This window comes from Artemia sp. Qi Xiang Cuo, chromosome 1 (assembly GCF_049724085.1).
Source record: "Artemia sp. Qi Xiang Cuo chromosome 1, ASM4972408v1, whole genome shotgun sequence".
In the NCBI taxonomy this organism is placed as follows: domain Eukaryota; kingdom Metazoa; phylum Arthropoda; class Branchiopoda; order Anostraca; family Artemiidae; genus Artemia; species Artemia sp. Qi Xiang Cuo.
The window spans coordinates 42,596,021-42,618,821 of NC_142794.1; the positions used below are offsets into that span (position 1 = coordinate 42,596,021).

At 36.1% G+C, this 22,801-nt stretch overlaps 1 protein-coding gene across 1 annotated transcript in view; it reads right to left on the minus strand.

The window, feature by feature from the left end:
* LOC148956335 (puromycin-sensitive aminopeptidase-like) overlaps nucleotides 1-22,801 on the minus strand; it is a 107,605-nt gene that overhangs the window by 65,608 nt on the left and 19,196 nt on the right. The window contains exons 4-7 of the mRNA XM_089104757.1: nucleotides 20,031-20,328; nucleotides 19,124-19,272; nucleotides 17,352-17,621; nucleotides 10,711-10,945 (exon numbers count right to left, since the gene is read on the minus strand). Of these exons, the coding sequence (XP_088960883.1) occupies nucleotides 10,711-10,945; nucleotides 17,352-17,621; nucleotides 19,124-19,272; nucleotides 20,031-20,328 (952 nt within the window). The remainder of the gene's footprint in view (nucleotides 1-10,710; nucleotides 10,946-17,351; nucleotides 17,622-19,123; nucleotides 19,273-20,030; nucleotides 20,329-22,801) is intronic.

Here is a 22,801-nt window from a genome sequence, read left to right on the forward strand (position 1 = left end):
GAATTATCTTTAGAAAGAAGGAACTTTATTTTGGTATTTTAAATACATCGCATTTTACTCATGGTACACTTTTTGTTTTGATCTGATTCCTTTTTTAGGAGCTATGGGTTTTTATATTTCTTAACATTGGACGTGATCGTCTCTTACTAGCTTGCTAGCTACCGCTACAATCCTGATTATGTAATTACTGTAATAATTATGATTAACTAGACTGATCCTTTGTATAAGCGTGGCTACAACCTATGATTAAGAAGTCATTGATCAATCCTGAACATGAAATATGCAGTTTCCGTTTCAAATTGATTCAATTTTAAAAATAATTTGTCTTGGTTACGGAAGGTTTTTGACACCAATAAGTTCTTCCAAAATGAGCCATTGACACACTCTACGATGTTACAGTGCCAATTTATCTGCGAAAAAAAAATGCCGTTTAGGCAGAATGCTGTAGTAGCTGCCACTTTTCTTGATTTTCAAGAAAATATATTTTCCTTGTTGTTCAAGCCAAGGGACAAAACGTTTCATATATAGGGATAATGGACAAGGTGGTTCTAATGGTGTACTTTTTGTTTTTATCTGACTCTTTTTTAGAAGTTATGGGTTTTTATATTGCTTAACATTGGACGTGATCGTCTCTTACTAGGTTGCTGGCTACTGCTGGAACCCGGATCTGACTCTATTTTTAGGAGTTATGGGTTATTGTAGTTTCTACTAAGGGGTGTGATCATTTCTTACTAGGTTCCTACCGCTGCGACCCAAATATCTAGCTACCACTGCAACCCGGATACCATAAACTATTTTAACATTTGGTCTTTAAGAGCTTGTATGGTGCAGTGGATAGTCTGTTGGATGTCTATCCGGAAGGTTGCAGGTTCAATTCCTGCTGCAGGCAATTTTTGCACATTTGTCAATTTAAGGACTAATAATAAAATGAGCCATTAAACAAAACTTCTATTAATAAGTACTACATGAGATCCCCTTGACTTACAAAACTTATGACGAAATATATCGATCCTTTATGTAACTTTACTGTAACGTCTCTTACTAGGTTGCTAGCTACCGCTGCAGCCCGGAAATTCTTGCTGCAGGCAATTTTTTACACATTTGTCAATTTAAGGACTAATAATAAAATGAGCCATTAAACAAAACTTCTATTAATAAGTATTACATGAGATCCTCTTGACTGACAAAACTTATGACGAAATATATGGATCCTTTATGTAAAAAAATGCCCTTTGAGCAGAATGCCGTAATAGCTGCCACTTTTCTTGATTTTTAAGCCAATATATTTCCCTTGCTGTTAAAGCCAAATGGCAGAAAGTTTCCTATATAGGGGTTTTGAACAAGGCGGTTCTAATGGTGTACTTCTTGTTTTGATTTGACTCTAATTTTAGGAGTTATGGGTTATAATATTTCTTATCCGATCATCCTAAAAGACCTAATTTCCAGAACTTTCAACTATGTTGAACAGAATGGATATCTCAAAATTTTGATTGGATGTCTTTGGGGAAATTGTGGGCATGGGAGGGGGTTAGTTGCCCTTCAATCACTTTCGACTATTAAAAGGGCACTAGCCCATTTAATTTCTAATTGAATGAGCCTTTTTTGAAGTTTCTACAACATGGCTTTCTATAAAACCTTATATGCCCCCATGGCATTACTTAAGACCCTTGCTCTGATGGATGTAGGGGGGAAGGGGTTGTCATTCTTAACGACCTAAGTTCCAAAATTTTCAACAACGTCGAATAAAATGGTTATCTAAAAATTCTGAGTGGATGTGTTTTGGGGAAAGGTGGGCGTGAGAGGGGTGTTTAGTTGCCCTCAAATCCCTTTCGAGACCATTAAAAAGGGCACTAGCACTTTGAATTTTCAATCGAATGAGTCCTTTTTCAAGTTTCTACGACAAAGATTTCAATAAAAACTTATATGCCCCCAGGGCATAACTTATAACCCTTGCTATGAAGACTGTGGGGGGAGTGTTCTAATCAAAGGTATAATTTCCTGAACTTTAAACTGCATGGAACGAAATGGCTATCTCAAAATTTCGATTGGATGTTTTTGGGGAAATAGGGGGCGTGGAAGGGGTGTTAGTTCCAATCACTTTCGACTATTAAAAAGGGCACTAGCAATTTCAATTTCCAATCGAATGAGCCCTTTTCGGAGTTTCTACGACACCGCGTTCTATAAAAACCTTATATGCCCCAAGGACATAACTTACAACCCTTGCCCTGAGGGCTGTGGGGGAGGGGGGGGGGATGGTTCATCCTCAAAGACCTAATTTCCAGAACTTTCAACTAGGTTGAACAAAAGGGCTATCTTAAAATTTTGATTTTTATGTGTTTGGGGAACAGGTGGGCGTGAGAGGGGGGTTAGTTGCCCTCCAATCACTTTCGACTATTAAAAAGGACTTTAGCTCTTTGAGATTTAAATCAAACGTGTCCTTTTTGAAGTTTTTATGAAAAAATGTTAACTGAGAACCTTGTTTACCAACAGGGCATAACTTACGAACCTTGTCTTGAGAGCTTTGGGGGGGGTGTCCTTCTCAAAAGCATAATAAATTTTTAGTATTTTAATAGTCGCGATAGCATTATTTTGACATAGAAACATAATTTCTATCTGGAAATCAACTACACTGAAGAAAATGGCTATCTAAAAATGTTGATTGGATGTGTTTGGGGAAAAGGTGGGCGTGAGAGGGGGATTAGTTGCCCTCAAATCACTTTCGACTATTAAAAAGGGCACTAGACCTTTCAATTTTAAATCGAATGAGCCCTTTTTCAAGTTTCTACGACAATATCTCAACAAGATCTCAAGATCTCAACAAAAACTTATATACCCCCAGGGCATAACTTAAAACCCTTGCCCTGAAGACTGTGGGGGAGTGTCCTGCTCAAAGGAATAATTTCCTGAACTTTAAACTCCGTGGAACAAAATGGCTATCTCAAAATTTTGATTGCATGATTTTTGGGAAACGGTGGGCGCGGAAGGGGTGTTAGTTGCCTTCCAATCACTTTCGACTATTAGAAAGGGCACTAGCCATTTCAATTTCCAACCGAATGAGCCCTTTTTGAAGTTTCTACAACAACACTTTTTATAAAAACATTATATGCCCCCAGGGCATAACTTACAACCCTTACCCTTAGGGCTGTGGGGGTTGTCATCGTCAAAAACCAACTACGTCTGGAAATCAACTACGCTGAACAAAATGGCTATCTCAAAATTTTGATTGGATGTGTTTCGGGAAATGGTGGGAGTGGAAGGGGTGTTAGTTGCCTTCCATTCACTTTCGACTATTAAAAAGCGCACAAGCCTCATTTTTGTAGATTTGTGGTAGTTTCGCGCTTGGTAGATTATTTTATTTTTGCTCATTTTTTGTTTAATGGAGTTATTTACTTTTCTTTGAAAAACTTATTTTGTGGAAACAGTTTTTTTAATTAATAGCAAGAAAACAAGACTTTTTCCTGTTCCAATCTGTATGGCCACTTAAAAAAGAGCTTTAAATTTAAGTTTGAATGAGCTCCCTCCGAATTATCTTGGACCTTCGGTTTAATACAATCACCCATAGGAAACCAACAAAACAAATAAACATGCACCGACGATTTTTCTTCTGAAAAAAAAAAAGACTCCACATTTTGAAGATTGGAGCTTGAAACCTCTATGGTAGGGTTCTCTGATATGGCTTATCTAATAAAGATATTTTCAATCTATCTACCAATGGAATGATAGAAAGAACTAGAGAGAACAGTTAAACACATAAAAACACAACATAAACATGAAAAAACGTTACACAAAAAAAATACAAAAGGGAAAAAACAATAGCACCATCAGGGGGAAAACACGATCAAACAGTATCATGATTATTTTAAATAGCCCATCATACTTTTTTTTATATATTTAACCAGATTAAAAATATTTGTTGTCCCACATTAAACCTTAAACCATTATGTAAATGATACTCAAACAAAACGAATATATGGAAGCAACAAACTTTAATTTCATTAAAAAGTTATCGTTTATCCAAGGAATATGAGGAATCTTAATAAACCCCTAAACCCTCCTGGATACAGCCTTGGGTATAGCATACTTGCCCAAAATATGACTCTTCTGATAGAGGTTATGCTTTGATCTATTTATATCCTGCAATACTTTGTTATCTGTTATATTTTTTACCACTGTTATATTGTTATATCCATTGTTATTCCATTAAACACTGTTATATCCATTACCACTGTTATATCCATTAAATAAAAAATGAGCAAAAATACAATCAAATAATCTACCAAGCGCGAAACTACCACAAATCAGCATCGATAATTAAATGAAACTCAAAAAGAATAGGAAAATGTTTCTGTTCGTTTTATATTGACATAGTCTTTTCAGGGAAAAAGAAAATAATACTTTAAATTTTTTCGTTTTTTAAGACTTTATAGTTTGGCCTGCTATTTGTATGCTGGAGAAAAATTTTCAGCAATTTTTAACAACATACACCCTTTTAAAAATCTGGACACAAATAGTACCGTTTAATTTAGTTTCATACCTCCTCTAGTTGACCTGAAATGGAAAACTTGATGCCATTCGGAAAAAAATCTGCTTACTTTCTTTGATAGCTTGGATATACTTACGCTATTTTGATTTGGTTAAATTTTAAGAGCAGAAGTAGCTCCGAAAGTTTGAACATAATACCCTCAGTCGTTGTTGAGATACTGCTGAGATGCCTTATTGGGAATTAGCATTATCACAATGCATTTTGATTTAATATTATGGCAACATTTATTTTTTAAACATAAGGGGTAAAGGGGTGGGGGGGCGGGGGAGTGGGAGGGGGACTAGTTGCCCTCCAATCACATTCGATTATTAAAAAGGGCATCAGCCCTTTCTATTTTCAATCGAATGAGCCCTTTTCGAAGTTCCCACGACAACTCCTTCGATACGAAGTACCCTGGTCTAAACAACAACAATAACAAAAAATAATACATTATACCCACATTGATCTTTACTATAATAATGTCAAGCCTTCCAATCACCTTCGACTATTAAAAAGAGCACTAGGCCTTTCGATTTCCAATCGAATAAGCCCTTTTGGAAACGACAACGCTTTCTATAAAGACCTTATATGCCCCCGGGGCATAAATTACAACCCATACCCTAAGATAACCATCTGTTAGGATGGTTGTCATCCTCTAAGACCAAATTTCCAGAACTTTTAACTACTTTAAACAAAATGGTTATCTCCAAATTATAATTGGATGTGTTTGGGGAAATGGTGGGCGTGAGAGGGGCGGTCTCCAATCACTTTCAACTATTAAAAGTGGCACTAGCCCTTTCAATTTCAAACCTAATGACCTCTTTTACAGTCTCTACGACAAAACTTTCAATACAAATGTTATATGCTCCTAGGATATAACTTACAACCCTTGCCCTGAGTGCTGGGGGGGGGGGGGATGTCATTCTCAAAGACCTAATTTCAAAAACTTTATACTACGTTGAACAAAATGGCTATCAGAAAATTTTGATTGGATGTGTTTGGAGGAATGTTGGGCGTGAGAGGGGGTTAGTTACCCTCCAATCACTTTCGACTATTACAATAGCCCTCTCAATTTCCAATTGAATGAGCCCCTTTTGAAGTTTTACGACAACTCTATCTCTAAAAACCTTATATGCCCCCAGGACAGAATTTACAACCTTTGCCCTTGAGGCTCTGGGGGGGTTTGTCATCCTTAAATACATAATTTTCAGAAATTTCAATTACGTTGAACAAAATGGCAATCTCTAAACTTTGATTGAATGTTTTTGGGGAAATGGTGGGCGTCAGAGTGGGATTAATTACTCTCCACTTAATTTCGACTACCAAGGACGATAGTTTTAATAATCAGACCACTAAGCTCTTTTTGAAAGTTCTCCAACATCATCCGGTAATATAATGAACATGCCCCCAGTAAACAACAAAAAACCCTAGCAAGGAGAATTTTGCGAGATTTATAACCACAGAAGACCCTCTTTCATATATGTTTAACTACGTTGAACAAAATGGATATCTCAAAATTCTGATTGGATGTGTTTGGGAAAATGGTGGGCGTGAGAGGGGCGTTAGTCGCTATCCAATCAATTTCAACTATTAAAAAGGCAATAGCCCTTTCAATTTCCAATTGAATGAGCCCTTTTGAAGTTTCTACGACAACACTTCCAATAAAAACTTCATTTGCCCCTAGGGCATAACTTACAACCCTTGCCCTGAAGGCTGTTGGGGAAGGGGTTGTCATCCTTAGAGACCTAATTTCCAAAACTTTCAACTACGTTGAATAAAATAACTATCTAAAAATGTTGATTGGATGTATTTGGGCAAAACGTGGGCGTGAGAGGGGAGTTAGTTGCCCTCAAATCCCTTTCGACTATTAAAAAGGGTACTAGCCCTTTGAATTTCAAACTGAATGAGCTCTTTTTCAAGTTTCTACGACAAAGATTTCAATTAAAACCTTATACACCCGCAGGGCATAACTTATAACCCTTGCCCTGAGGGTTGTGGGGGAGGGTCCTCCTCAAAAACATATTTTGTATCTGGAAATCAACTATGCTGAACAAAATGGCTATCTCAAAATTTTTATTGGATGTTTTTGGGGGAATGATGGGCGGGGGGGGGGGGCTAGTTCCCCTCCAATTACTTTCGACTATTAAAAAGGGTAATAGTCCTCTCAATTTCAAATTGAATGAGATTTTTTTGAAGTTCTATAAAAACCTTCTATAAAAACCTTATATGCCCCCAGGGCATAACTTACAACCCTTGCCCTGCGGGCTGTGGGGGATTGTCCTCCTCAAAAACATATTTTCTATCAAGAAATCAACTACGCTGAACAAAATGGCTATCTCAAAATTTTGATTGCATGTGTTTGGGTTCGACTATTAAAGAGGGCACTAGCCCTTTGAATTTCCAATCGAATGAGACTTTTTTGAAGTTTCTACGACAACGCCTTCTATAAAAACCTTATATGCCCCTAGGGCATAACTTAAAACCCTTGCCCAGTGGGTTGTGGGGGAGTGTCCTCTTCAAAAATATATTTTCTATCTGGAAATCAACTACGTTGAACGAAATGACTGTCTCAGAATTTTGATTGGATGTGTTTGGGGGAACGATGGGCGTGGGGGGGGGCTAGTTACCCTCCAATCACTTTTGACTATTAAATAGGGCACTAGCCCTTTGAATTTCCAATCGAATGAGCCTGTTTTGAAGTTTCTACAACAACGCCTTCTATAAAAACTTTAAATGCCCCCAGGGCATAACTTAAAACCCTTGCCCTGAGGGTTGTGCGGGAGTGTCCTCCTCAAAAATATATTTTCTATGTGGAAATCAACTACGCTGAACAAAATGGCTATCTCAAATTTTGATTGGATGTGTTTGGGCGAATAATGGGCGTGGGGGGGGGCTTGGTGCCCTCCAATCACTTTCGACTATTAAAAAGGGCACCAGAACTCTCGATTTCCAATCGAATGAGCCCCTTTTGAAGTTTCTAGGACGACCCATTCCATTTGAAGTGCCCTGCTCTAAAGGAAAAAAATAATAAATGATACAATGTGCCAACATCGTTCTCGTACATCCCTAGGACATAACTTAAGATCCTTGCCTCAAGGGTTGTGGGGGAGTGCCCTCCTAAAAAGCATGTTTCTATCTGGAAATCATCTATGCTGAATAAAAGAGCTATATTAAAACGTTAAGTGAATGTGTAGAGGGGACTGATGGGCGTGGAGGGGGGGGGGCTAGTTACCCTCCAATCACTTTCGACTATTAAAAAGGGCACTAGCCACTCCAATTTCCAATCGAATGAGCTCTTTTCGAAGTTTCTACGCAGCCCCCCCCCCCCCGAGCCCGTGAACAAGTGCTTTTAGTTATACCCCAGGGCATATAAGGTTCTTATGGAAGGGATGGTAGTATAAACTTCAGAGTGGGCTCATTCGATTGTAAATCGAAATTTCTAGTACCCAGTTTTAAGAGTTAAAAGTGATTGGAGGGCTACGAGCCCCCCCCCCCCCCGAGGGCCCTTTTCCCCCAAATTCCTCCGATCAATATTTTGAGATTGCCATTTTGTTCAAAATAGTTTAAAAATAAAATAACGGGCAAGTATTGTAAGTTATGCATCGGGGGCAATTAAGGTTTTTATGTGAGGAATGATCGTATGAACTTCAGACGTAGCTCATTTGATTAGATATTGAAAGTTCTAGTTACTGTTTTAAGAGACAAAAGTCAACGGAGGGTATCTACCCCCCCCACCCCTCACACACACCCTCTTTTCCCCAAACGCATTCAATAAAAATTTTGAAATAGCCATTATTTTAAATAGTCAAACAATCAGATAACAATAACTTCGGGGTCAACATAATAACTCCCAGAGCCCGGGGGAAGAATTGTAAATTATGCCCGGAGGCATATAAGGTTCTAATGGAAGAGGTAAACTTCAGAGATAAAATTTTAATTCCCTTTTTGAGTCAAAAATAATGTGTGGCAACTAGCCCCCCTCCCCCTCCCTCCACCAACCGTCTTTTCACCAAATGCGTCTGATCAAACTTTTGAGATTTTCATTTTGTCCAAAATAGAGCAAAGATCATATAGTAAAATTCCGGAGATTCCACAACCCCTCAGAACGCGGAACATATAAAGTTTTTATGGAAGGAATAATCGTATAGTCGGGGCTCATTCTATTTGAAATTGAAAGTTCTAGTTCCCTTTTAAGAGTCAAAAGGGACCGATAGGCAACTAGCCCTCCTGCCTTCTTTACCTCAAATCCGTCCGATAGAATTTTTGAGATAGCCATTTTGTTAAAATAAGTCAAAAGATTGGTTAACAAAAACTCCAGGGTCGACACTAACCCTTAAAGCCCTGGGGCAAGTGTTGTACATTATGTCCAGGAGGCATATAAGGTTCTTATGCGAGGGTTTTAAAAATAGTTCAAAGATCAGATAAGCCAACCCCCCACCCCCACTCAAAAAACTTATGAACGACATATCATTCCAAAACTTAAGCGAGCTGACCTCTGGCCTTCTTTGCATGGCCCGACCCCCCCCCCCCCCGCCCAAAAAAATTGTTAGCAACATTTTATTCCAAAACTTATGGCAACTCAGCCCTGACCCGGCAATTAATTTCATCATATATCAAATATTTATTTTAATTTTATTAGTTCTTTCCAATAGTGTTCAAGACAAAAGCAACTTCACAACAAACAAGAGTTCGGATACTGCCCCCTTCCCTAACTGTAAAAGTCTAAAGCCTACTATGTCATTGGTGCTTCACTGAAAACGAATTATGTTACAAATATTTTCTTTTTCAGTTATTGCAGCATTGAAAAGGAAAATAAAATTACAGTGAAATAAAATCTTGAAGAGATTATTTTCCTACAATTAATAGAATTAAACATTAAACATTCAGTTAGATCTTATCTGCAAAAGCCGAGAATGATCAAGATAAATAGTTTTCAGCAAAGTGCCAATGAAGCCAGAAGTTTCAGACTTTTGGAGTGAGAGAAGGAGGCAAAACCCAAACCCTTGTTTGTAGATATTTTTGTTCGTTCCAAGCTTGATTTGCATATTCGATTTATCTTTCACTAGTTTTAAGACTTATTTACTCATTTATTTTAGTACCTATTGTATGTTTGTTTGCTATGATTGTATATTTAATTTCTGTTCGTTTTTGGTTTCATTTATACTTCAATAGCGAAACATTTTGTTAGTTTTAAGCTTGATTCGCATATTCAACTGAAGCTTCACTCGTTTTAAGATTTGTTCATTCATTTATATTAGGACCTGTTGTATGTTTTTTTGCTATGATTGTTTATTTAATTTCTGTTCGTTTTGGTTTTCATTTATTCTTTAATAGTAACCTTCTGGTCGTTTTGAGTTTTAGTTATTGTAGGTTTATATTTCTTCTGATCTTAAGTTTAATATGGCGTTTACTTTTATTTAAAAGACTTCTTTTTGGCAAGTTTTTTTTTCAGTTAATTTATGTCCGTTTTTGATTGCCGAAGTTCCTAGTTTTTCAAAATTTCCTATTTCTAAATAATTTTTTATTCCAAAATAAATTAACGGTATTGCCTAGAAATAATAAAATCAAGCTTAATATCCGATATTTAATTATGTTTATTACTGAAAGCTCATCAGCTCAAGATTTTATTTCACCCAGGACCAAATTTAAAGCTTTGACGCTTCTAGGCCCAAGGTTTCTGCCGCTCAGTTTCTGCAAGATTTTCAGCGAAATCCTCAGAAATTCGGGAATAGTGAAAGCTACAGGGCCTAGTGAGTCTATTGGTAAATCCTGGTCTGGTTACACTGCATTTTTCATCTTATTTTCAATATTGTAATAAGTACAAAAGAGAGTATTTGTAATATAATTCGTTTAAATAAAGAGCCAAATACGCAGTAAGCCTTATGCTTTTACCGCTAGGGAAACGGGCAGCAACCGTACGCTTATTTGTAGTGAAGAAGTTTTGGAAAGAGCTAATAAAATTAAACCAAATTCCCATCGTCTTTGAAATAGAATATCGCTAATAACTGTTTTGGTTGGGGGGGGGCGTGTAGGGAGGGCAATGTGTCAGCTCCCATGATTACACCTATTGCATGTTTAAGAATGATTCTAGGAAGACTTCACATTACCGTAAAAGTTAATTGCTTCACACACACCTACAGTAAGATACCGATTTGGTCATTATAAATAAAATTTAAATAAACATTTACCATCTTTTGATCCATCAGCAATAAATCTTTCTTGGCTAAATTCTAACTTTTGAACGTCGCCAACTTGCTTGATTGACACAGAAATGAGAGGGAAACCCATTTGTCTTGTCCACGTTGACATTACACTTTTTACAGGTAATGAGCTCGCCTCGCCAAGAGCTTCCCATAAATCTTCTGTTTTCGAGTTCTTGTAAGCAAATTTACGCAGGTACATGTTCATTCCGTTTCTAAAGAACTGAAAAAAGAAACGTAATTACGAAACTAAATCAACCCTGAACGTACATTTTATAAAGGCTAGCCTGCACAAATGAGGAGCGTGGATACAGGATTGGAAACAATAACTCATAGGGAGCATCTTTTAAAAGCGGTGAAGATTGGGCATACAAGATATTATTAGTAATACACAAGGTTTTCTTATTCAACGTTTTCTCTTTCAGAAGGTTAGCTACACAATGCAATTAAATAAAAACTTTTATTAAAAAAACAATTTTTAAACATTTTAAGAAAACGTTTATAAAACATTAAGAAAAACGTTTTATTTTTTATACTTTTTTAAAGAAGATTTTATAATAAGCAATACTCAGAACAACATTTTTGGATTGAAATACAAAAAAAAGAAAAAAAACAATTATCAGGACCGGTGTCAAAGAATAAAAATAAAACATTTTTTAAGTAAAAAAGAGTATGTAACAAGCTTCATGATTTTAGCAAGCATTTAAAAAATGTAAATAGCAAAGAATCAGCCAGTTGTTTTAAGCGATACCAAAAATTACAAAATATACATGACAAAACATAGTAACAGCAAATGTTTCATTTAATCTCAAGTGTTGTTTAATGACAAGAAAAATTGCTTAAAGCTACGAAGCAACCAGACAGATAAAATTTTCCCCTAAATTACTCATAAATTATAAACGTGATGACAGTTTTCACTTATGTTACGAGGACTTAATATTGGACATGTGATAAATCTGACAATATTCAACATTTCCCAGTTTTTTATACTAAATATTCAAATTCATCTTTTATATTTTGACTTATGCATTGTACGTTACTGTTGAAAACAATAACCTACTAAAGCCAAATTATTTTCATAAACTCTTTTGTTTCATGACACGAAAAGCTGCCTAGCTATTGAAATCTTGCTGTATTTACACCTTTTGAATCTATCACGCAGTCATAAAATCGTTTTTCCTTCAAGAGCCTGCATTAAATCCCCTCCGTTATACCCGTTATCTACACTAAATCCCCTCCGTTATTAAACTATTACCTATACTAGATAATAGGTTTATCCTACCATCAAGCTTTACTTCGGAGTCAATAGATGGCGGTTTTACTACCCTATGATTAAGTTTTACTTCGGGGGCAGAGTCAGTCCCGTTACTGTTCATAACAGTAGGATCAATTTTGATCACATTGAAATATAGGCCAATTGTCTCGTGATTTTTCAGCACAACAAAATTTCACTCAAACTGAGAAAAAGAACTGTTTAATTTTAGAATATCAGCGAAATAATCCATTGATGAGAGATGTAGACCTAGGTATGGAAAAGTAAATTTGAGTGCCTGCTGATTTTCAACTATACTATAATTGTAAAAAGACGCCGAAGAAATAGCTCCTTGGCCCTTTATAGACTGAAATAGTGGTTAAGAGAATTTTCATTTCAATCTGCAGACTCATCTTAATATTCACATTAATTCTTAGATGCAAGTGAAGAAAAGGAAGGATTATCGACTGAACAAGATCACAATTATACACTATCAACAACAGCTCACTATGAAGATCGAAGTCGAACACTCGACTTACATCAAAATCTAATAAGTCAAAAGATCTGTCTGTCCGATTGTACCTCATAAGAATATTACAAATGAGGTGATATTCCCTGCAGCAGCCATTTTAAACCCAGAATGGTTTAAATCTCAAAATCCCATCGATAGTTAAAATCTCAAAAAATTTTCACGAGCTGGTACAACGGTAATCACTCTATGAGATCTACACTGAGAGATATCTTTACCCCTTTTTATCACTGGAATGATGATACCAATCAAAACAAGTCAAGAACTAGACCATATGAAAAAAATCATATGGTATAATAGCTTAAGTGCTCAAACAGCATCACACCGCCATTCGCAAAGTAAAAAACTAGGAGACTATCCTGTCCCCTTTAATATTTATTTTAACTTTGCTAATGGAATCATAGACACTGCAGACATACACGACAAAACTAGGACGTTCGACATGCTCAGAAAGCTTTTTCTTCAAGCTCTATTCCTAGGATGCATTCAGGCTTAAAACGCAATAATAGGGCGAGGTTCGCTCAGGGTGAGGCTGGGGATCAGACGCGCAAAACTTTAAAGCATAGTAATGAGTCCCTTCTTCTGTTTATGGTTTTGTATAAGGAGGGTCTCTAAGCTTATCACTCTCGTTGCTTTTGATAAATTTCCAAAGTAGAGAAGGGAAGATTTTGATGTGAACAATATTTAGTTTTATAGTTCAAGATCGATCTGATTTTATTCCTTGTTCCCTCATTAAGCTTACTATTATCACAAGTGAAACCAAAACATTGCCCGAAAAAGTATGACTAAGCTCGGAGTTTTCGCACCCTTGCGGCATTTTGGTTTATTATAGTCATGATGCAGGGTGGAGAACTTGGTCCACAAGTCAGGTTAAAAATGGAACACACAAGAATCGTTATTTTGAATGAACCAGAAGTACAAATTCAAGCCATAAGGATCGTGAAATGGGCTTCGACAAGGTGAAAGTGATGGCAGAACATCACTATCAACTAATCAAAGGCCTACTTCACTAACAAAGATAATGAAATAAAAGGTGGTATTTTATGCCTTTAGTCAAAGCGTCACTGACAGCCCATAAAAACCACACTTTGGAAAGTAAAATCAGAATTTGCTATCCTTCTGGTTCAAATTTGGCACTTCTAGTACAGCTCAAATACCCGCCACATATACGCATACGCAAGTACACTGGTCCACAATAGTTATACTAGGTGTTACGCGTATGAGATTCCTGGACATCGTTCAACACCCTGTGACTCTTTTTGCTGAAAACTTAAGGAATATAGTACCACAAGTTTGATTTTATACCAATGTTTAAAGAAGCGTCGACAATGTTTTTTTTTTCTCAGCCATTCATAAAATCCTTCAAAATGCTTTCGAAAATATAGCAATTGTTCCAATTGGCCAAAAACTTATCTTTTCTTTGAGAGGAATGTACCGTAAAAGAAATAATCGCTTAATTTGTACACCACTTTTGATCTGACGGTTCACAAGCTGTCATACATTGTCTAAAAATCCTCCAATAGTTATTTTCTGTTTTATTGCATATTGAAGAAAATACTTGCATCAGATAAAGGGGACGTACATATGCTTGTACAAAATCACGAGAAAACAGCAAAAACTCGAAACAATAATCGGAATAAAACGATGGGGGAAAGTACTAGCGAATAGCATAAATTTCAAAATGACCCGTAAAATCAGATATAGTAGCATGTGCATAAAAAGGAAACATAAAAACGAAAAAAGAAAGAATGAACAAAAAGAATTTATGACTGCATGCTTATCAAAAATATCAAAGAGATATGATGTCTGCAGCATACCCAAGCGTAAAAAAAAGTAAAAGTAATATGAATTTTTGGGGAAAATGAGACAGGATAAGGTTTTATTTTCAAAATGGCCCTCACAAGTAAGCACGGCCAAACTTGTGTTTCATGTTAGAAAAAATTCAATGCAGTATAAGACAAAACTAGCAATATCTACAAGAAACAATATTAAAAGTCAGCCCAAAAAAAGCTCCAAATTAAATACAAAACTTAAGAAAGCTAAAAACAAGATAGTCTGTAGATCAATGACAAAAGTACTAAAGCCATTTAATAAATTGATAAAATCAGAAATATACTATAATCGCCCAAAGTAGAAACAAACTAGAAGCAAAAGAATAAACAAGAGTAAACGGGAAAATAACAATTTTAAATGGAGGAACACAGTTGAAGATGAGAGATAAACGTCCAAACAGCCGACATTCACAGCCCACAGTCCTCATAAGGGCACCGTACCGTAGAAAGGGGTAACTTTGAACGTCAGGGGTAACTTTGAACAAAATCAGTAACAAACATTAAGCGCTCTCTATCGCACGACGATGGAAACGCTCGTTCGAACTTATTGCTAAATTATTGCGAGATGGCGACTGAATCAGTTGGTAGTTCTTGAAATCAGCATCGGACAAAATCTTATCTTGTTAATTGCAAGAGAATTTAAAAGTTCAAAATTGTGAAAAAGTGCTAAAAGTAAGTTACCCTTTTTTACTTAGATAAGCTAAACTAGGACTATCATTTTGACATTTTTCTATAGCTGAGGAGCCAAATGGTTAGGTTTTCTGGTAAAATCTCTTCCTAATTCCATAGGTTCAATATGGCGGCAGTGTTCAATGTTTCCCGCAAGTATTTTGTTTTTTCGGGGTAACTTTGAACATTTGTTAAACAAAGTTAGGTTTGTCTTTCTACAATATGGATTCAATGTTCTGTGCTGGACGATTGTTAAAATTTGCGTTGAATTGGTGTAATAATAATAATAATAATTTATTTTTATCCTACTTTTAAGCAAAACAAGTGGAGTAAATGACACTAAAAAGATTATACTAAAAGAGTTTGCTCTGCTATTCAGACCTTTAGAAAACCATTGCGAATCTGTTGATCCCAGGAAAAGGCAAATCAAGTTGAGCTGTTAAACTTGGTTTTAACTACTAATTACGTTTTGGACGACTTCCTAATTCTTTCAGGCCTACTTTTTTTTCTTCTTTGATGGAAGTCCGTTAGCGGGAGTGGTGGGGTAAATCTCATCTACCAAAATTGAAGTTTCTGTATTACCTTGCTCTAATAGAGCTTTCATGAACAATTTGAAAGAGTCGTCTTTCACAGCTTGCTGTACAAAGACGGCTGACAATTGTGGTTAAAAATTTGTGGATTTTCCCCGTCTCTTTTGGAAAAACCTAGAATTGTAAAATTATTTTAGTTGTACATATTATTCCTTTGAAAATTTTGGTTTTATTTCCTTCTGGTTTCATCGTTGCCAAATACCCCTCCAGAATAATGAATGAAACAAAGGGAGCATCCCTAATGATATCCCTAATGATATGTGGTAATGCAGAAGGTAAACTGCTTCCACCATTTGTGTGCTATAAACCTATGAGCATATTTAACTCATGGCGTACAGGAGGCCCTAAAAGAGCTCGGTATGCTGTATCTAAGTCCGGATGGTTTGAGAGCGAAGTTTTTGAAGAGTGGTTTATGTCGCTGGCACTCCCTCACCTGAAGAAGAGAGCAGGAGCGAAAGTTTTTTTGGGTGACAAGCTGTCTTCCACTTTTCTGCCAAAGTGTTGAAAGTCAGCAGAGAAAACAACATTCGCTTTGTATGCCTCACCCCAAACGCTACAGATATACTGCAACCAATGGACTTTGCTTTTTTCGCTCCAATGAAAAGAGCATGGAGGAAAATGCTTGATGATTACAAAATGGACAACCCAAACGAAACCGCGGTAAGAAAAGACAAATTCCCCCAGCTTTTAAAGCTACTCCTGGAAATTCTAGCCACAAATGGAAAATCAAATCTTAAAAATGGCTTTGCCAAGTGCTTTTCACGCCCCAGTAGTCCTCCAGGACCACCCACTTTTGGCCCAGCATACTCCGCACGAGGTTGCGAACAAGGTCAGCAAAGTTTTATTGGATGTCCTGCAAGCCCACAGATTTAAAAAATCTGTGAGGAATGTCATGCGCAAACGTCTTAGCGTCGCACCAGATAAAAATATTGGAGACGCAGAGGATTCAAGTCATTCAAGTTGCGAGTCCGACACGACTGACGTCCCAGCAGGATGCGAGAGCGAGTCTGAAATGGAAGCTGATGAGTCGGTGAGCGCTGGGCTCTCTATGCTGTCGAGCGGGGCAGTAGCCACAACGGGTTCAAACTACCCACCAACCTCCGTGGATGGACGTTGGTTCATCGCGAAGTTCTTCACGGCCGTATTTACAAGTATTTTGCAGTTTTGGAGGTAGATGCTCCTTCCTCTTACGGCTCGCTAAACGTGATCTGCCAGCGAAAAAACAAGGATGGATCCTTCTATTTTCCCAGGGTGAAGGACTCAGCATCAATCCATCCTGATCAGGTACAGGGAGATCTTCCACCCCCCCCCCCCCCCGACTCACTCACGGCGCAAAATTTGTATTTTATCATGACTTTGGTCAGCTGATACTGCACTAATTTGACTCTCTTTTGCCTTTTTATTTTAGAAGTAATTCTTTTCTCCCAATAAACGAGTGTTTTTTTTTACTGGAAGTCTTACGCCAGAAGAACTCATCGACTGTTCAAAGTTAACTGTTGAAGTGTTTGAGTGTTCAAAGTTGAACACCCCTTGAGGTAACTTTGAACACCATTTTTAGATAGGTGTAGCTCTAACAACATGAAGACTAGCGGTTTGGGAGAGTTGCCATTCGGTGCAGAATGACGTATTCCCCAAACGCCGAAAATAGTTTTGAGTAAATACTAGTTTAAAGAAAAATATCACAAAAAAACATCAATTTTCATGATTTTTAGTTCAAAGTTACCCCGTTCCACGGCATATTTAAATCTACAGCTTACCTCATCACCAATGAAGTTATGAATCATGTTGATGAGCACAGAACCTTTGGAATAAGAAATTTCATCAAAAATTTCATCAATCTCGTTTGGTGACGATACAGGTACTTCAATTGGGTGTGAGCTGCGAAGACAATCAAGGTGAAAAGCTGAACCATAACAGTCAGAGAACATTGAGTTCATAAACTCGTAATCGGGTAGTAGTTTGTCCCCACTAAGATAAGAACAGAATGTTGCAAATCCTTCCTTCAGCCAAAGGTCCGTCCACCATTCCTGAAAAATTGGCAACTGGATTAAAAAAAGAACATAGTTTAATATCTACTTACATTACCAGTTATTCAATTTTTGATATGTTTCCAGTTCCCCAAGTAATAAAAATAATCTAGGTTTGCAAGTGCTTGAAAGTAATCTTCATTTCTAGCTATTCATATGGGATTAAAAAAAAACAGAACCATCAAATAACTGAGAAAAATTCTGTGTTTTCAAATTAATTGCCAAACAAAATAAGAACAGAATGTTGCAAATCCTTCCTTCAGCCAAAGGTCCGTCCACCATTCCTGAAAAATCGGCAGCTGGTTTTGAACAAGAATATAGTTAAATATCTACTTATATTACTTGTAATTCAATTTTTGATATGTTTCCAGTTCCCCAAATAATAAAAAATATTCTAGGTTTGCAAGTACTTGAAAGTAATCTTCATTTCTAGCTATTCATATGGGATTAAAAAAAAAAAAACAGAACCATCAAATGACTGAGAAAAATTCTGTGTTTTCAAATTAATTGCCAAACAAGCGTTAGTTAGTTATACAACACAGCACATATTGTTTAAAATTTCCTTTGGGCATCCACAGGTCTTAGAAAATATTGTCTAGTAATAGATGTAGAGAGTTTCTAGAGGAGGCCAAACATTTCAGACCAACAGCTTCTTTGGTAGACACATACACAAAAAAAACTATTGCACAAATGTGAAAAACATATCATATCAAATATAATCTATACATTACTGCAAAATTTCTTTTAAATGTTTTAACTTTTCTAATTTTAAGAAATCAAAAATAAATTAAGATTTTAAGGAATAAATATCAGCATGTGTATATTAAACTGACAATGCAGATTTTTTTTTCAGTAAATTTATCTGAATTTTTTTCATTAAAGTACAAAGTACATTCTGGCTTTTAGAAAGCTTGGGGCTTAGAACCGTGGTCGTAATAATTTCTGCTCGTTTTGAGCTTGACTCTTATTTATATTAATTAATGTTGGTTTTGTGTTTTATTGATTTATTAAGACCGATGTGGTGTGGTTGTATTCTTGGTAGCTTATTTGATTCGATTTTTTTTTTTTTTTTTGGTTTAATGGAGGTCTTTACTATTTTTTTTAAACTTATTTTGTTGAAAAAGTTTTTTTAATTAACGAAAAATAAACAGCAAATTGGAATTTTTGCAAATTTGTGCGTGAAACTAACATTTAAAAGATTTTAGCACACAACGACAAAAACCCGACCACCATCGGGAAATATCACCAATATTCTGAATTGCATGTTTACGTTCATCCAGACACATGTCAGATTTTAATCAAAATATTTATTTTTTTCTTTCTGAAAATTCTTTGACTAATAGCTTAGCTTGGTCTCGTTCAACCAACAAAAATATTTTATTGACGAAACACTTTTCGCTATCATTTTTTGAATAGGTGACAGGCAGTTCCAGCAGTCCCAAAAACCGGACACAATTGGGTACACAAACATCTCTCTTAAAATGCCTATCAAAAACTCGTACCATGGTAACCAGGTTTCCGAACCACATGTGTGCAAGCTCATGCATTACTGTGCTGGCAACTCTTTTCTTCCTTGCAACGGATGTTTTCACAGGGTCAACAAGTAAAGCTGTTTCGCGAAACGTCACAAGGCCCCAGTTCTCCATCGCACCTAAAAGGGGAAAAGTTTAATTCATTTTTTGGATAAACTATTGAAACCAAATCCTCAAGTCAGATTCTTTACAAGTATGGACTAAGACAAATTTTAATCTGTGGAATATAATGTCAATAATGCGACCCAAACAACAAATCATCCCCTTAGACTAACATCCTCGACATTAAGTGACAACCTATGGATTTTATACCTCAAGAGACGGGGCAAGGTCAAAGGCCTTAAAGACAAAATCCCTAAAACCAACCAAAAAGGGAGATATTCCTCCATAATCTCAAAGGACTTTCTGCAAAACGTCCATTTTTAAAAACAGATAGGAGGTTACCAATGATCTTGATATATAAGAGTCACCGTAGTTTTTCGAAATGCTATTATTTGATAATAATAAATGTGCAAGATTAACACATAACATTGTTCCAGCAAAAAAAGGAGAAAAAATTTAGAGCTGATTGCAGATTATTCAAGAAAGGTGATTTTTTTTCTAAATAGCAAGCTTCGTGACACCATCGATTTCTTGATCACATGTCACTATTCCAGGCAATCAGATAGTCACCAATTACATGAGTAGTCTGCTCATACAGCAGAAAAGACTGGCCAAGGATAATACTGCTACAAGGAGTAACATCAATAAAGTAAATGGAAATAGGATTTTACTCATCCTCAGCAAATATTTTGATGAAAAATTTAACTATCTCTAAAGTTGGAGATACAAACTAGCATTAAACTCAACTTTAACAATAAATTATTTAAATTCTTACCTCCATAGTATTCTGAAATAGCAATCATATCAGCCTTAGGAAGTGGGTAGGGTACTTTGAAGTAATCGTCAAAATATTCGAGCGTTTTCACAGCCAAATCTAGAGAAAACCTCCCTGTTTCAACCTCTCCTTTTGGGGTAAAGACCCGAACTACCACACCGCTATTTGTTTTTGATTCAATGAAGTCGGCTTCTCCAACATATACTGCTGTAATATACGTTGACATCATGGGAGTTGTGTCAAACTTTACAACGCGAAGGCTAGAATTTGTAGGATGTTCAATGCTGCTTATTTCAGGCTATAACAATATTATATTACTTAGAAACAATTGAACGAGTTAAATAGAATCAAGTTACAATTTAACTTTATCAAATTCAAGGCAAATTGCAAACAGAAAATAAAAACTGATAGACATCCGTTTTGTTTCTTCAGATATTTTTCAAAACTGGCTTACAGGCAAACAGGATCATAAACCAGTGAGAGAATGATCAAAGGTTGGGAGACGATCGTGGATCTCGTATTCCATAGCATAGATAACCGGGAACAGGATAGTATGTATTTTTACCTTCCTATAAGTTTTTATAGCTGGGATGGAGGAGAAGCGTTGAAAACTTTTTATTCATTCTCACCATGATTCAGACGGTGAGTTTAATTCCAATTGACTCAAATCATTGCAGTAAACTTCTAACCAATACTTCAAAAACTTCAAGAAATCTTTGCATTTTTGGGCATTGAAGAGTCATAATTATTACTTGCAAAAACCGTTTTGCTAGGAAAGCAAGGAATTAGTCAAATACATATATTGAAGAAAAGAGAAGAAATATGCATTGAAGCAATACCTTGACAACAACTCCCCCGCCTTCCACCCTCAAGAGACAAAAATGTAAAGTCACAAGAATTAAAAATTTATGTCTGCTATAAAAAGCTCGTGGTTGCTTTAACCCAAGGAAAATAGCATGAGAAAATCTTCCAGAGACCCCCACCAATCGGAACATTCACGCCATTTAGGATGAAGGAGGAGTTTCGCAATTTCCCCCCAAGATTTTGGAAAACACCCTTTTTATGTTCATTAAATAATTTTTTTTTAATCCTAGGTCCACTACATTATCTTGAATTGGCACCGCAGCCCGAAACTTACTTAATTTCCTATGGTGCCAGAATTAGAAGGGTACTATCCTGGTTTTAGATACCTTTGAGACCCAAATTAGCAAACTAATGCCCTGATTTCCGATACTAAGCAGCACCAGCACGGGTCAAAAAGGCCAGATTTTAATGGAAAAATTCTTGTTTTTCCTCTATCAATTTCTTTTTATCGTTATTCCTTTACTTATTATTCTGAATTTGAAATTTCTTCACTTTGTTCGTCAGAAACACAAGAAATTCCACAATAAAACAAAAAAAAATTACACAAAAACTTAGAGTACTAGAATAAAACGTGATTATATTCTTGAATTAAATACGGTATTTAAAGTTGTTTCTGAAAAACTTCCAAGACAATAAAATTTTTCCTAAAGGATTTTTTATTTTTTAAAATTTAGATTCAGGTCCTTTACATATACCGAATAAAATGTGGAATATCTCAAAGGCATTTTTTACGAGTATAGTCCATATTTGATTCAATACCCAACTTCAATGATTTCACCTTATTACCTTCCTCATAGGTCCAAATCATACTTTATTAAATGTCTGAAAAACTTTCAACTGGAACTTATTTAATATTTATTCTAAGTTATGTTGGATCGAACACAAGATGGATAAACTCATAAGGGATACTTAGAATAATCTGCACATTTTAGCGCCTTATACAAATTCATACAAAACAAAATTGATAAACTTTTGTTAATTATTGATAAACTCATTTCTATTTTTATTTATTTTAATATTTTAACTTGTTTTAATTTATGATAAACTCATATGGTAAACTCAACGCTACCAAGCAAAACGGTTTGTTTTATGCCTTCAGAGATAACTCAGGATATTTATTTATTTATTCATTTATTAAACACCCATCATTCACATAACATGATAAGACGGAGTAGAGAAAAAAGAAAAAAAAAGCAAACAAACAACATAAAACACATGCACAAGGAACCAATTACTGCCCTAACACTTGTCATAGCAACGATAATTAAGTGAAAAATTAAACATGAGATAGAATCAAATTTAAATACCACTGCACTAAATATGGTCATGACACAGACATACAAAACAATATATTGGATTAAAACAGAATACCAATCATTATGTGAAGAATAAAGTTTTCGGTTATGCTTAGCAATTAATTTAGAAATTGCATTATCAGGGTCAGCGAGTTGGAATTTTCTAATCAATGGACAATTCCGATTGTCAAGGTGGTAACCCAAGCAAATAAATAGTGAACCAAAAGAAAATGGACCGGAATTTCAGACAATCAGTTCTAGTAAATAGCTTCCAGAACGGAGCAATATACAAGATGTGAGGGGAGGATACAGCATTGAAAAGGCTAGCTAATAGTAGGTGGTTGAATCCAGATTTTGGTGCAACAATCGATGTATAAGAAGCAGATATACGTCGTGGGAGAATGTCTAGGAGCAGTGATTGGCTACGGTGTAGCGACGAGCCAGTGGGAAGACCTAGATAAACGAGACGGTCTACGGCTCTAACAGTAGCATCGCCAAGAACTATAGAGAACGGTGGCTCACCTTTCCAATTAAAAAGCACTATTTCTGACTTATCAGCATTGAAACGAAGGCCAAGTTTAAGATACTCCTGTTGAAGTGTGACAAAGACCT